The sequence below is a fragment of the Cyclopterus lumpus genome, chromosome 15 (genome assembly GCF_009769545.1).
Source record: "Cyclopterus lumpus isolate fCycLum1 chromosome 15, fCycLum1.pri, whole genome shotgun sequence".
Lineage (NCBI taxonomy): Eukaryota > Metazoa > Chordata > Actinopteri > Perciformes > Cyclopteridae > Cyclopterus > Cyclopterus lumpus.
The window spans coordinates 11891943-11906455 of record NC_046980.1 but is presented as its reverse complement, the minus strand read 5'-3'; the positions used below and the strand labels follow the sequence as shown (position 1 = coordinate 11906455).

General features: G+C 40.5%; 1 protein-coding gene across 1 annotated transcript in view; it reads right to left on the bottom strand.

The window, feature by feature from the left end:
- khdrbs2 (KH domain containing, RNA binding, signal transduction associated 2) overlaps positions 1-14513 on the bottom strand; it is a 47744-nt gene that overhangs the window by 15945 nt on the left and 17286 nt on the right. The window contains exons 3-4 of the mRNA XM_034551248.1: positions 8660-8776; positions 3276-3422 (exon numbers count right to left, since the gene is read on the bottom strand). Coding sequence (XP_034407139.1) covers positions 3276-3422; positions 8660-8776 — 264 coding nt within the window. The remainder of the gene's footprint in view (positions 1-3275; positions 3423-8659; positions 8777-14513) is intronic.

Here is a 14513-nt window from a genome sequence, read left to right as displayed (position 1 = left end):
TATTGAATCTGTGTCAACTTCCAAAGAGACAACGTTGAGAGCATTAATATAGCAGCAAACAACTATTTGCTATGTAAAGATGTAGTGGATTAATATGTCAACCTGAGCAGAAAATAAAGGCGCTCTCTTTCTCTCTGTGTCTTGTAATCTGAGCTTCTCCTTGCTTTGTCGACATAGCCGGGCTCACCACGCGTGCTTTTAGTGCATGTTTGTGTGCCACTGGTTAGCTTGTGGCTGCGACCCTCCGGTTCCCCTCAGGTTCTCCTCAGGTTCTCCTCCGGTTCCCCTCAGGTTCTCCTCAGGTTCCACTCAGGTCAACACTGTCAGCATTTTTGTCGTAGCTCTGCGGCGTTAGCTGCAAGCCGCGTCAGTGAGTGGATTGTTTTTAGGTGGTGGTTTGCAATAAGATCAACAGTAAAATAATGTCTTGGAGACAATGTTAACTCCTACAGCGCACGCCGTGTTCAAACACCAAAGAAGGTCTGAAAAGCCATCACAGTGCATGATGTTCTCCTTCTCCCAAAGCACATCAGGCCAGTTGATGCAGAGGAACAGAAGCAGCTGCATGCAGATGTCAAGTTTTACACTGTATGTACATACCTTTCTCATCAGGAGCTGCTCATTTCAGTTGCAAACAAATGAACTGAGTGATCTAGACTTGAATTCTGTATTTGGTGATACTGAAAGTTTAAATGTTTTAATCTTCATTATTTGGTCCTTTGCTTGTGCCTTTCACTTTATTGTGCTGCTTCCTGACCATCGCTGAATATTGAGAAGAATCAGTGCTACTTTTGAGGTCCTAATGCAGGAAAGCACAAGTGAACCATATAGTGTGATACCACGAGACTTGAGAATTGCCTTTACCTATACATATATGTGGGCAACACCAGGCCAATCTTGTTGGTACTCAGGCTCTTTCTTTGTGATAATATTGATCAAATAGATTACATTAAATTCAAACACAAAAGCTTTAATAGCATGTATTATTTTGTTTTGTCTTGAAATCAAATTAATACCACAAATCTCGCTCCCTCTCTCCACCAAAATGCAGTTTGGCCCAAGATGAAGGCAACAAGCTCCTCCAGCCGAGATCAGAAGCTTCTGTCCTTCTCCAGTGGCTCTCACTCTCACACTGTAAATACTGTATTCCACTGATTAGGTTCCTGTTTGCATAACTGTGAGCTGACAGCACTGACAGCCTTTCTGCAGTCAGATTTGGCTTCACGGCAGATCTGAGGGCTCCCGCTCAGAAAAGCATTCTCTCCTCAGTCGCTTCAGTGAGCGATAAAGCTCTTGGCGTCACGACGTGTGTTCAAATCCTGCTCAAGACTAAATGAATAACATGCTAATGATTCATGTGTTTGGGACCTTTTAAAATGTATATCATAAGGTTTTTCATAACAGAAGAAAAGAAAATTCATATTATTGTTTTTTTCCCCTGTTTTGTAGATACAGTATGAGCTCAGTGGGACGCAGGTTTTAGTGAAGACATATTGTTCTCAGACATCATGGGGGCTTGCACAAGATGTCACATTAAAATGATTTTGGTTTGGTAGAAGATGAAGCACATGAGTTTTTGTTCAGAGATTGGCGAGAGGAGAGATGAGTAGAAGTGAGGGGAAGAAATGAATGCACCACAAATCCACAACCTCAGCTCACATACTGTGGCAAACTTAGATTTTCAGCTGCAACCAGCAGTGTAAGTCATTTAACACGTCTCTGATTTTGCCCACTGCATCACTTTGACCCGAGTTTGGTTTTCTGGAGCATAATGTCACACAAGCAGCGGTAGATCGTCCTCTGGAGCGGTGCTACTTTTCCTGATGGCAGAGAAAAGCAGTTGTGTTGCACATCAGTCGGCTCGAATCAGAAATCAGGCATTTTTAAAAGGATCATAAATTTAGTCCGTCTTTCCTCCTTGGCCAACTTGTATTTGGTCGTTCTACATTTCACATGCTTAGCCGAAAAATAATTGATGTCAAATACATGACAAAAAACAGTCTTTGACGTGTAAAATTGTTCCTCTTAAATGAATCAAATCAAATGAACAAATTTACATTCTTTTTGCCGTTTGGAAATATAACAATTACAAGTTGAATAAACAACACATTAGTAAACCCAAGCTGATTCTTTTTAACCAAACCAGTCCCCAATAGCAATTCACTTGAAGTACCACTCTGATAACACAGCAACCATCTCCGTTCCTACAGTGAAGCCATAAAAACAAGAAACAGCAGGACACACTTGCCACTTTCCACCAGAGGCAGGAAACATCTGTCACTATGGATACTGACAGATGCCTGTTGTGTTGCATTATGTGCAGTTTATTTGCAAATCCTTAATATCCCTAAAGCAGCAAGCATGTGCTATGAAATAGATGGTATGGTCGTTATTTTTTATGTTTGTTATTGACATGTGGGCATGGTACAAGCTGATTTGAGGGAAAAAGTGATGTTTTCCTCTTTTCGAACGTCACTTAATATTCTGGGGTTTCATGATACAATAAAAAGGAAGGAAATGTAAGATCTGATTAAGCAGCCAACTGTTTTAACAGGGCTTTCTTGTCCACAGTAATGATTTTAAGCCCTTTTGTCATATTTTCACAAAATAAACTGTTGGCCAGCCTTTACTGTCTGTGCTTATTGAATGTGTGCACCTAGTCACAAATAAATGTATTACAGCTAATTATGTGTGTACACTAATTAGAAAGCGTTGCTGCACTCTTATTAGAATCAATCAGAATACACAGCACCTCATCTTGTCTCAAGTTACTACAATGAGGCGAGAGTTGAGACTCTGCCACAATATTTTTATATTCTTGGAAAGACTGTATGGAAGTAAAGCCTGCTTGTAAGAGCAACCTCTTGCTTTCGGAAAAAAGCATGAAATCCATAATGTAGACTCATGCAGTGCAATTCTTATATTAGGCTTGTCACATTTGCATTAATATTTACAGCTTGAACTCAGCAAGAGGACACCAAATTCACATTCATTAATGCCATAGTTCTCCGGGCTATAAGTTGCTGGAGTCTTGCAAGTTTCTTACCATACTGCATTTTAATTGCTGAATACATAATTTTTTATTTGTAAATGGGGAAATGCAGTGTTGGGTAGTGGTTGTAAAACAGACCACTTTACGCATATCTTAACAAACCCTGGATACTGTAAACACTTTGTGTTAGTAAGCCTGGTGGGCAAATAATCAAGTCAGCAATCATGTCGGATGTTCATATACCACATAAGAATGTTAATTAGGAGAAAAAAATTAAACTTACTGGAACTAGGAATTTTTTTATCTCCTCCAAAGCGTGACTCATGCGTGAATAGGCCTCTCCAGGTGGAGCAAAGACTTCAATCAAAACATGAAGATCATTACTCAGATGGGCGTGTTTAGCCTCCCCACTTTTCCTTAATTCTTCTTCCTGTGAAAAAAAAGAGCAAGTGAAGGATTTGAACTGCAATCCAAAATACATGTTGTTTAATAATATTATAATATGGTGGTAATTGTTTACTCTGCTTTTGCATAATAATCAGGTATTTATTTGGAAGTCAATTTTCTTTATAGTGTACAATGCAGGTTGATGTGGAACGATTATGACCTATTGATTTTATCTTCAGTACATATATATATATTATAACTAAATATATATTGGTAAAAAACATACATTTGTCATTTAATTATAAGGACATTTAACGTTTGATTAATGATTAATGGCTAGAGACTGTTTGGACCAATTTCTGTTACAACTGATAATGCAAGTGTCTCTTTGTGATGATTATACTTAGGCACAGCAGTGGTTTGAACTAAATGCTTATGTCAGCATGCTAACATGCTCTCAGTGACAAAAAATGTCTGCACAAAAGTTCATGACAATCCATCTAATAATTGTTTAGTTATTATTCTGTCTGGACCAAAATGGTGGACTGCCCAACATACAGACGGACATTGCCACCCCTAGTGCCATGCTGCTAGCTCGGTTAAACATCAACATTTAGCCAAATAAAGTATTATTCCTCATAAAATATTTTTTTTAATGAAAGAGATATCACAAAAGTATTTTTTCCCCCCTCCTTTCATCATAAGCACTTCTTAAAAAGACATGCCACAACCCACAGTAACATTAATGATTTAGTTTCAAAACAAAAGTTACTTGAGCAGTCACCACATTCATATCGAGGAAGACGCCTTTTTCTCAGACGCATAAGAAATAACTTGACTTCAAGGGAGGGATTACAGATCATCTGACAACTACAGGAAAGAACGACAAGAATAAGAGACCAGATAGTAGAGCTCGGTCATGAGTCTGCATCGGGACTCTGTTAGGTATTTTCTTTGCTCCAATAGAAATTGCATTTTGTGATTTGTTGTGAAGACAGCTCTGCAGACTCGACTTCATAACGGCTGCCGGAAATATTTAAATGGATTGACATCTTGTGACTCAGACATGGCATACAGTTCAAGTCATACAATTGTGGCCGCTTGTGCCAAAATGGATTTCAGGAAAAACCAAGGAGAAAAAAATGACAGCAATAGTGCCCTTCAGAAAGCAAAAAAAAAAAAGGGACAACAATGACACTGATGCTGTATCATAAATTGCCATCACATCCAGATTGAAGAGGGCTTGTGTCGGAGCCAGAGGTATAAGCGAACTACGCGGCTGCTCAGGGCCCAAAGGCCCCCAAGAGCACCTGAAATATCCCACAAGAGAGCTTGACACGGACCAGGCGTCCCGATACGCTCACTATGCAAGTTGTGTCGAGCCTCGCCTCCCCTCTTGTCAAAGCAGGTGTCAATGTTCACGACTTTGATAAGAGGATGTAGTGAAAAAAAGAAACACCACGAGAGTGAATTGGAGGAACAGCAATTAGGTAGAATTGCGTTCTCACCTCTCTTAGTTTGATATCAGCAAATAACAGCAAGTTAAGCCGCTGTAGCTTGCAGTCCATCTGTCTCCTGTCTGTCTGTCTTGTTAACCGAGCTGTCAGTGCATCTCTTGCTTCCTGCAGACTCTTCCAGGGCTGTTCTGTGACCTACTATTTATTGATAAATGCCTGCAGTGTTCATAAACTGCAGCTCGGAAAAGATAGCCACGTCATGCGTGAACATGCGTTCAATAATAATCCAGCAGCAGCCTCTATATGGACAAGTCCAGAAAATATGAGGGCGAGTTGGCCCTCCTCATAGGACATCATTTTAAAATGAGACAATGGTTATCTAGTCTCACAATCCAGGTATAGGTACAACTCTGGATTAATACAAGATGGACAGCAGATACAATGTTGATACTGCAGGGCGATATAGAGGCATGCACAATTCTCAGCAAAAAATAATAAAAACACATATTCAGCCGTAGCATAAATAGTATAATGTATGAAAGGAAATCTGGGGGATCCAGTTTGAATGGGCCAGATATAGCTGATTAAATTAAACATAGTATTGTTATTTATAATTTACATGTTCTATGCTTAAGTGTGTCAACAGAGGAGATGCTGGATGATCAGCCAGTATAAGCACAGACCATTACTCTCTGAACATCTAAGGAACATCCGAATTGAGAAGTTGTTTGCACAATTAAAACATAATGAATGTCACATTAAAGAACGTGTTTCTGACTGGTTGAACTTTTCATGTTGCTGGATTAATGTTTTATTGAAGCTCCTCAGTGTGTTCAGTTCAACCACAAAACATCAGTCGTATGAATCCTTACAGCTCCACAGGATGGACGTAAGAAAAGAGAGAAAAATTAAGAATGCAATGAGGTGTTCAGTTTGGATATGCGGAATTAAGAAGGCACTGAAGTAAACAAAAGATGTCCATACAAGCTCCTCATGCAAACTGTTTCTAAGTCTGATGACTCAACCACCTTTCGATTTTAACCCGGGGCCCAGGGGGTTCCGCTGTCTGGGGCTTCACACTGGCTTAAAAGGTGTAAAGTTATGTAATATGGCGCCAGTCCTAACTGTTTTTAAAGGAACTGATTCAATCGTAAAATCAATTCTACACTCAACAAATAAACAGACGTGATGGCAGACCTGGAGTCAAGTTGCAAATGCGGTTGCTACATGTTTTATATGTTATGACAAAATGTATTTCTTTGAACGTGTTTTCATTAATCCTGCTCTGCAACAATTGGGTGTTGAGTGCTTTGCTCAAGGACAGCATGACGGGTGGCTGTTAAGAGAAGCGAGAGTGCCACTCATCCAGCCAATATGGTTCAAACTTTTGTCCTTGCATCACAGTTCCCTACCCTCAAGTAGAAATCAGCTTTAATTAAAAATCACTCCTAAAATGTCAGCAGGCTTCACATTCACTGTCAGATAGTCACTATGGATCAGATCAAAACGTGCGTGTGGGCGGAGGATCGTCTCTTCGAGTTGTTTCAATAGTTTGTCACTGAAATGTTTGTTTACAGCAAGAGCATCACACACCAGTTATTATCAGTCAATATTGTATATTTGTACTGCTATAAGGCCTTTAGGAACTCAGATATAATATTCTTTCTAAACCTTGCAGTGTTTTGTTTCTAGAGGGAGAAAGGTGGATTGAGAACTCTCTGCTTTAACTCAAGGTGTTATAGAGACCATACGGTGTGATATATGTGTGGGTGGGCTGCTCTAATGCAAACGTACAAACCGGAGAAATTAGCTTAGGCAAGACAAATGAACCCTACCGACGAACTGGGTGAACTGGAAGAAATGTGTGATGACAACTTGAGCTTGTAATGGGACTTCTGCTACGTGAGTACCACACTGCCTTGTGACCAGCTGGCTAGAGTGGCAGACTTTCAGTCATGACCTTTAGGTGTCAGTCTCAACACAGAGTCCTTTAGACTTTGCCCAGACTGTACAAATCAATCAATAACGCTGAAAACCCCAAGCTGAATCAGATCGTAACGTAGCCGGCCTTGATAAGAAACAACCGTTAGGGGTTAATTATTTTTCCTTTGTGTTGCACACAGCAACATGAATCTCCCTCCGAATGAATATTCAAGTGAAAATAAAAGTAAAACTGTTATTTTGCATACAGTTAGTGCAGCTCTTTATTTAATTTTACACACTGCGGGCAAGTTAATGCAGCACACGAGTAAACTGAATTGACTTAGTGGCAGGAAGCCAATGTTTTAAATGAGCTCTTGCTCCGGCCAAGGCACATTCAAAAATGTGATGGTAAAGAAACGTTTCACTACCTTTAGCCTTTGTCTGAGAACAGACTTTCTGCCTCACAATTAGGTCAAAATGGAAATTGATGCAATAGATGTACTACTGGTAATTTGTAATTATGAAGCTTCACAGTTGTTGAAGAATTTGGTGCTTTATTAAGATGTCATGTAAAAGCTTAGTCAAAGTGTTACTTTTTACAGGTAGTACGATTAAATGTTGGAAAAGATATATAACTACATTATAAAGCAATTACAGTAAAATGCTTTACTACTGTACATTCTTACTTCAGTTATTATATACTTTCTTAGTGCATTTGCTATACACATACATGGAAACTGCTGCTACAGATGCTACACAATCTGATAAAGATGCTGTCCCAAAGGTAAAGAAGGAACTTTCCATCTGACTTATTCATTGATTAAAATGGTGTTTCTTTCTTTTGAAAAAGTTGTTATATTTAGCTTTACAAAAGTGTCAAACCTGGGAATAACTAAAATGCACATTCAGCTCCACGTGTGTAGCTCCTAAAGTTAATTTCATTACAACTGGGCAAACTCAAGAGTAGCTACTAAATGGGCAGTGAGGTGAGATTATTTTCTCAACTAAACTGCCTTTTAATATGTACAAATGACTACTAGAAACACACTGATGTGTTTAATCCTGCAATAACTGATATTGTGGCCACCTTGGGGCAGCTGAAACGAGTTGTGAACACAACATTGACACATCAACAGCATATTTAGAGTTGTGTTTCTGCCACCGGATTAACAGGTTGTCTTTTTTTAGCTCTGTTTTTGGTCTCTAACAACTCCTAAAGGAGAAATCTGTTAAGTTGCTGTTAAACAATGAGCTGAAACTATGCACTATAAAACTCTGTAAAGCCAACGGGAGCTGCAGATCCGGGTGGAAATTTACCAGGGGAACTCTTTCACGTTGTTCTTTGATACATTTTTATTATAAAAAAATATTGTTATAGCCGTTTAAAAGTAGTTGTTACAGCCTCTGCATTGTTTTACCCTCAACACTCTCTTGACTTATTGATTTGCAGCTCCAGTTTCACCAAAGAGGTGGTAACACTGCAAGTCTTTTGTCATGTCTGAATCGAAGGCGACAGTAATACTAGCAATGTAACTCTATAGCGGCGCGCTGAGACCTGTTAGGAGCGTGAACATCAGATCCAGCAGACTGTCTGTGAACACGCTCGGATAGGTTTGCCTCCTGGGGACCGCAAGTCAGCAGGATTAATGACTTTGGCAAAGAAATTCATTACTTTGCATTCTTAATTGACTCTTACAGAATAGCTATTAAACAACGCAGAGAAAAACATTCCTGTTTTCTCCTACATATGTTTGTCAACTGAAAGCTTTATTCATTTTACTCGGGGTCTTATCCATTTCACTTAAAGCTCAGATGTTGTTGGTTAGAATATTCTTGTGGGCTTTACTGGAATTTCAAGCGCTTTCCTTCTGTAAATATCAATATCAAATCAATATCTTACCTTGCCTTTATCCCTCATGGACCCTTTGCCGAGGATGGACATCTTCACTCCAGTCTCCTCTTGTAAACGTTTCATGGAATTTCCCCGTGGTCCCAGCAGCTTCCCGACAAAATTAAACTGTGACACAGGAGAAAAAAAGCAACCAGTAAGTCTTATTAAAGTTTTCAACATATGTAAGAAGAGGACAACAAATGAAAAGGGTGACTAATATGTTGGATGTAAAAAGAATTAGATCGGTTTGGAGAAACGATTAGCCATAAAAGATGTTGGCCGAGCTTTGTATCTAATATGTACAAGAAGATCCAAGAATGTACATGTCCGTAAAATGGATGTCACCAAGGTCTGACTGAAAGAACTTGCATCAGTCAATTCAGCCCTAGTTTACTTAACTTATTTTATAATTTTTTATTTCATACTTATGTCAAAATGATTAATTTCCAATGTTACAGATGATTTACCGTCCATTAAAAAAATCTTAATTTAATCACCATAAAAAAAAAAAATGTTTTCTGACCATTAGTCATCCATTATCAATACCATCTCAGATCCCATTCACCATTCATCATGTGAGAAAAAGCTGTAATGTAGCCTGTGATAGATCAATAGAATTGTGTTCCATGTAGCGCATTACATGTGAATTGGACTCTCATCTGCGGTCCAGCTTTATGTATCCATTCGTTTACCTGAACTGTGCCCTCACTAGTCATGTTTCTTATTGCCGTTTAGGGTCATCCATGTCATGCTGAGGAGAAAAAAAAAAACCATGGGCTCAAACCAATAATGTTCCTGAGACTGTTCCAGAGGTCAGTGCTGAGATAAAGACAGAAAATAATGAGTTTCTTCCCAGTGGGAAATTAATACTATCCAGATGACAAACTATCAGATTCAAGCCTCGGGGCTCTGACTATCATTTCTCGCTCACTGTGCACCAGCTAGTGTTCATGTTGAGAGAAGAAGCTCTGGGTTGTGGAAGGCTGCTGAGATTAGTGGTGATTAATCTGAGAGGTGAAACTAACAACTGTAGTCAAATGGGTCGTTTCTGAAGTAAACATGAGCAGAAGATCAATAAGAAAACAAGGGAAATGTTTACTTGAAACAAGCCCACGAAAGCTACCTGTACTATCTCACACACAATTCATTTTAATTGTATTAAATGGTTCAACCATCCAATGTTTGCTGCTGTATGAGACCACCTCCAGAGCTGAACAGGTGGTCAGCCGCCCACCACAACACACTCTGGCCAACTCTAAAATGATATTAACCTTTTCACAAAGCAGCTTCTCCCATTGTGGCTGAGTGGATAATAACTTCAGTGCCAGCTGTGTGGCTGCTGCAGCTCAACTCCGACAAAATGCACACTCGGCTTATTTCATGAACAGCATTAACATCACGAGTGAACGCTACATCTCGGGTTAGGGAGGCGCCACGGGACCCAGAGATGAGACATCTTTTAAAAAATCCCTACTGCCCTTGCCTGTCCTCTGAACTGAATGATTAAGGCACCTTGGCGGATGCCTTTCTTCACAGGCGTTGCTCTGACAGGACTATCCTATAGCTGGCAGGGAGCTTGAGAGCAGATGGTCGTTGCGACTAAGTTGAGAACGCGCTCGCTGGGCGGTAGAAGAAGAGTGGCTTGTTTTCATTAAGCTAATGAATGTCTGGAGTCACTCTGCTGCTCCATGGCGAGCAATTTGGGCTTTAGAAAGAGGCAGGGTTTGGTGTTAAATGAGGTTTGAAATGATGCACTGTGCCCCCTGCAGTCTCTACACTGATAACTATGTGTCGTGAATACAACAATTACGCACAAAGACATGTTGAACAAATAAAACAGGTGCATTCATCTACTTATTTGTACTTCACAAAGTGTAATTTCTACATGAAGGACAAACATTAAAAGCGTTAAAAGGATGAATTATAATATTTCCATATTCATTCTGAGGTGTCATTTGTATATAGTTCTGTGCTACAAGGCTTAACGCAGGAGATGAAGATCGAGTCACGTCTCACTAATGTGAATCTGCAAACCTTCTTATGCAGCTGAGCAGAGCATCCTTCACAGCACCCTCAATGACTGAGGCCTCTGGTCCTTAGTTGTAAGTTTGTAAGTGTTTTTTTGATTAAAAAAATAAAACCTCTTCACAACCAGCTCAATGCACTGCAACTTAAAAACACGTACCATTAGACAAAACACAAGCAAACTGAACATCCACCAATTATATATATGCGACATGATGAAACACAAACCAAAAGCAGAAAACTCAACAATATAACAATAACCATTAGCAAAAAATTATTTCCACCCACAAAGTTACCTCTCAAATATGAAACGCTACACTATCCCTATCTTTTTCCTGCTGCAAGCAATTGTTATTATGACAGCCTTTAAAAAAATCCACTCTCAGTCTAATATGAATTCTCCTGCTGGTGTCTGGTTTTCATAAATGAGATTGACTTCTGCAAAACTAAATTCATAATGCCAATAGGAAAATATTTTGGCACAAAAGAAAAAATGTGCGAACAGAAGAAAGGGTTATTTTATAGTTCACACATTGTGTTTGTTCTCTGTATTCAACGGCTGGTGTTACCTGTGAGTCTTTTTGAAGCACACTGACTTTTTTGAAACCTGTAATTCACCACAACATCCCTGAGCGTGAAGTTGTTAATATTAATAAAGGCTTTGGTGAGTGAAGTCTGACCACATATGGCTCATCTTATACATAATGTAAAACAATATAACCAGTGCTGACTTATTTATTTGATGAAAGAAACAATGCTTCTGCTGCAGGCTGTAGCATTTTATCTTTATTTCATACCCGTCAGTGCCCTACAAGACCCGAGATCTCTGTGAACACTCAGTAACATCCCAGCTTGATATCAGAGCAGCACACAATATTTTTTTCATACACACATAATGATACTTGTAAATATTTTATACTTTCATGACCCCGATTGTATAATGTTGCTCAATTTTTGTCAAGGTCCTGAACTAATAACACAAAAATATTTTTCGGCTTTTAAGTTTGTGCATGGTGGCCACCTTTTAATGCAGTTCACTGGGGCCAGGCCGTATTTGCAGATGTCCTGGGGCACTTACCGCCAGGTTAGCGAGCTGTGCTATTGGGGAAGTCCAGGTCCTATCTGATAGGAGGATTAAAGCCTCAGGTAGAGGTTCATGCTTTAATGACAGCTATGGATGACTGGGCTGTGAGTGTGTCCTCTCAGCTCCACAGATCTTTAAGGAAGCAGAAGGGAAGAGATGTATCGTTCACCCGGTTCAGTGTATCATATTAATTTATGAGTTTGCTTTACGGCTGTTAGGTCAGGGTGTTGTCTCTGGTCAAAATAATAATAAAACAACTTCAGTATTCTTAAATATTCACAGTTGCAATGCATTTCACAGAGAGATGAGTGTAAACAGGTTTAAGAAAAGCAATAATTAAAGTTGAAAGCAGTGATGATTGGGCCCCTGCACCTTTGTGCGTGCCGGGTGTACTGGCAGGACGTGATGCAAAAGAAATGGCTGAATTACTGTAGCGTAAAAATGTCATGGTAATTTACAGGTTGATATGTGCTGCAAATTTCATGATAATAGACCTAATGGTTTTTAAGTTATGTGTATTGATGTAGAAAGCCACACACCGTGTAATTTCATTGGTCCATATCTTCTTCTTTTTTCAAAATGGCGCAAAATCAAAGTAGGTGTAGCGGGTGGTAGATTTTCAATAACAATAACAATAATCTTCTTGGTGAAGAGGGAGCTAAGCCGGAAGGCAAAGCTCTCCATTTACTGGTCGGTCTACGTTCCAACCCTCACCTATGGTCACGAACTCTGGGTCGTGACCGAAAGAACGAGATCTCGGATACAAGCGGCCGAAATGAGCTTCCTCCGTAGGGTGGCCGGGCTCAGCCTTAGAGATAGGATAAGGAGCTCGGACATCAGGGGGGAGCTTGGAGTCGAGTCGCTGCTCCTTTGTGTCGAAAGGAGTCAGCTGAGGTGGTTCGGGCATCTAGTCAGGATGCCTCCTGGACGCCTCCCATTAGAGGTTTTCCGGGCACGTCCAACTGGTAGGAGGCCCCGGGGAAGACCGAGGACACGCTGGAGGGATTATATCTCCCGGCTGGCCTTGGAACGCCTCGGGATCCCCCAGAATGAGCTGGAAAGTGTTGCGGGTGAGAGGGAAGCCTGGGTCGGCCTGCTGAACCTGCTGCCACCGCGACCCGACCCCGGATAAGCGGGTGATAATGAATGGATGGATGGAATAACAATAATAATAATAGTAAAAAGTCAGTGTGCTTCAAAAAGACTCACAGGTAACACCAGCCGTTGAATACAGAGAACAAACACAATGTGTGAACTATAAAATAACCCTTTCTTCTGTTCGCACATTTTTTCTTTTGTGCCAAAATATTTTCCTATTGGCATTATGAAGGACCCAAATGCAATACAATGGAATGGTGGGTTGAAAGCAGAGTTTTATTCCAGTGGAACACACAAGGGAAAGAGACAAGGAAGAAGGGAGGAATCTCAGGGTTGGGGACATACTATGATGGTGGTTACCAGGACAGAGGCAAAGTGTAGAAGTCCAAGCAGGCAGCGTCGTACTGGGAGGAGAAGTGCTGCAGGGCCTCAGAGAATACGGAGAACAATCTGGCAGTGACTGTGTGGGGCTTATATACTGAACGGAGTAGGTGCAGCAGAGTGGACAGGTTAGTGTGATAGAGCTGATGAGGTGGGTGTGACTAACAGATGGAGCTGACGAGGTAATACGGGAGGTAGGGAGTGCAGTAGGGTGGGCAGGCGAGTGTGATGGAGCTGACGAGGTAAGACAGAAGGTAGTAAGTGCAGTAGGGTGGGCAGGTGAGAGTGATGGAGCTGACGAGGTAAGACAGAAGGGAGTGAGAGGTGTGACCAACAAGTATACACAATAGGCTGATGAGATGGGTGTGACAAATTGGTGCAATAAATGAACTGATTAAGTGTGTGAGAGACAGAGTGGCAGAAGAAAATGGAAGCTGAACTGTGACAGCATGGGATTCATAAAATATAATATTCAATGCGAAATAACATTAATTCTCGCGACAGTGTTCAGGCCCTTATCATTGTGTGTTCATTTGCACAAGATCCCTTTCCTACCCAACATCTTCATTCCCATATGTAAACCCTGAAGTGTCACCCATATGCCACACACAGAGAGACAGTGAACACAGCAAATATCATGATTGTTGTTATGTATTTTAACAGATGACAAACCACTTGAGCCCAGATGAAAGAAAACTGGCAGCCAGCGACGCCAAAGTGACGCAACGCTACAAAACAATCTTTTCTTCCAAGTCTCTAACAGTGTCAGGCTTTAATGCAAATTTGACTTAATGGATAAACCATGGAAATACATCTTTCAGGTCTGTCCCATGACGCCATTGTGCCCAAAAATACTTGTTTCCCCCAGATACATTTGGAAAGACACATCTGTATCAGCAGATACTTATTTTGGGGTAAATCAATTTCCCAGTCAGAAAACTTGAATAGCCCTTATTTAAATGATTATGTTCTAAAAGTTGTGAAACGCACCAATACCCGAATCCAGTGCTGCCGTTCATTATGTGAATAACTCAGAGAACGAGTGGCTGGGAGGCGGGGTTTCAAAGAAAACGCTAGTGCGCTCGCTCTATTGCCTCTATGAATGCAGAAAAGATTGCTAGAAGGTGTGGGTAATTTCTTACTTGGAAGTCGGACTGTTTTTGCTTCATGCCCCACTGAGTAACTTACATACGAATGAATTGGGCACCGCCTCCTACGCTGTATCCAGTTCTCTATGCACTTCCATGAACTCTATGCTGCATGCTGACATTTAAC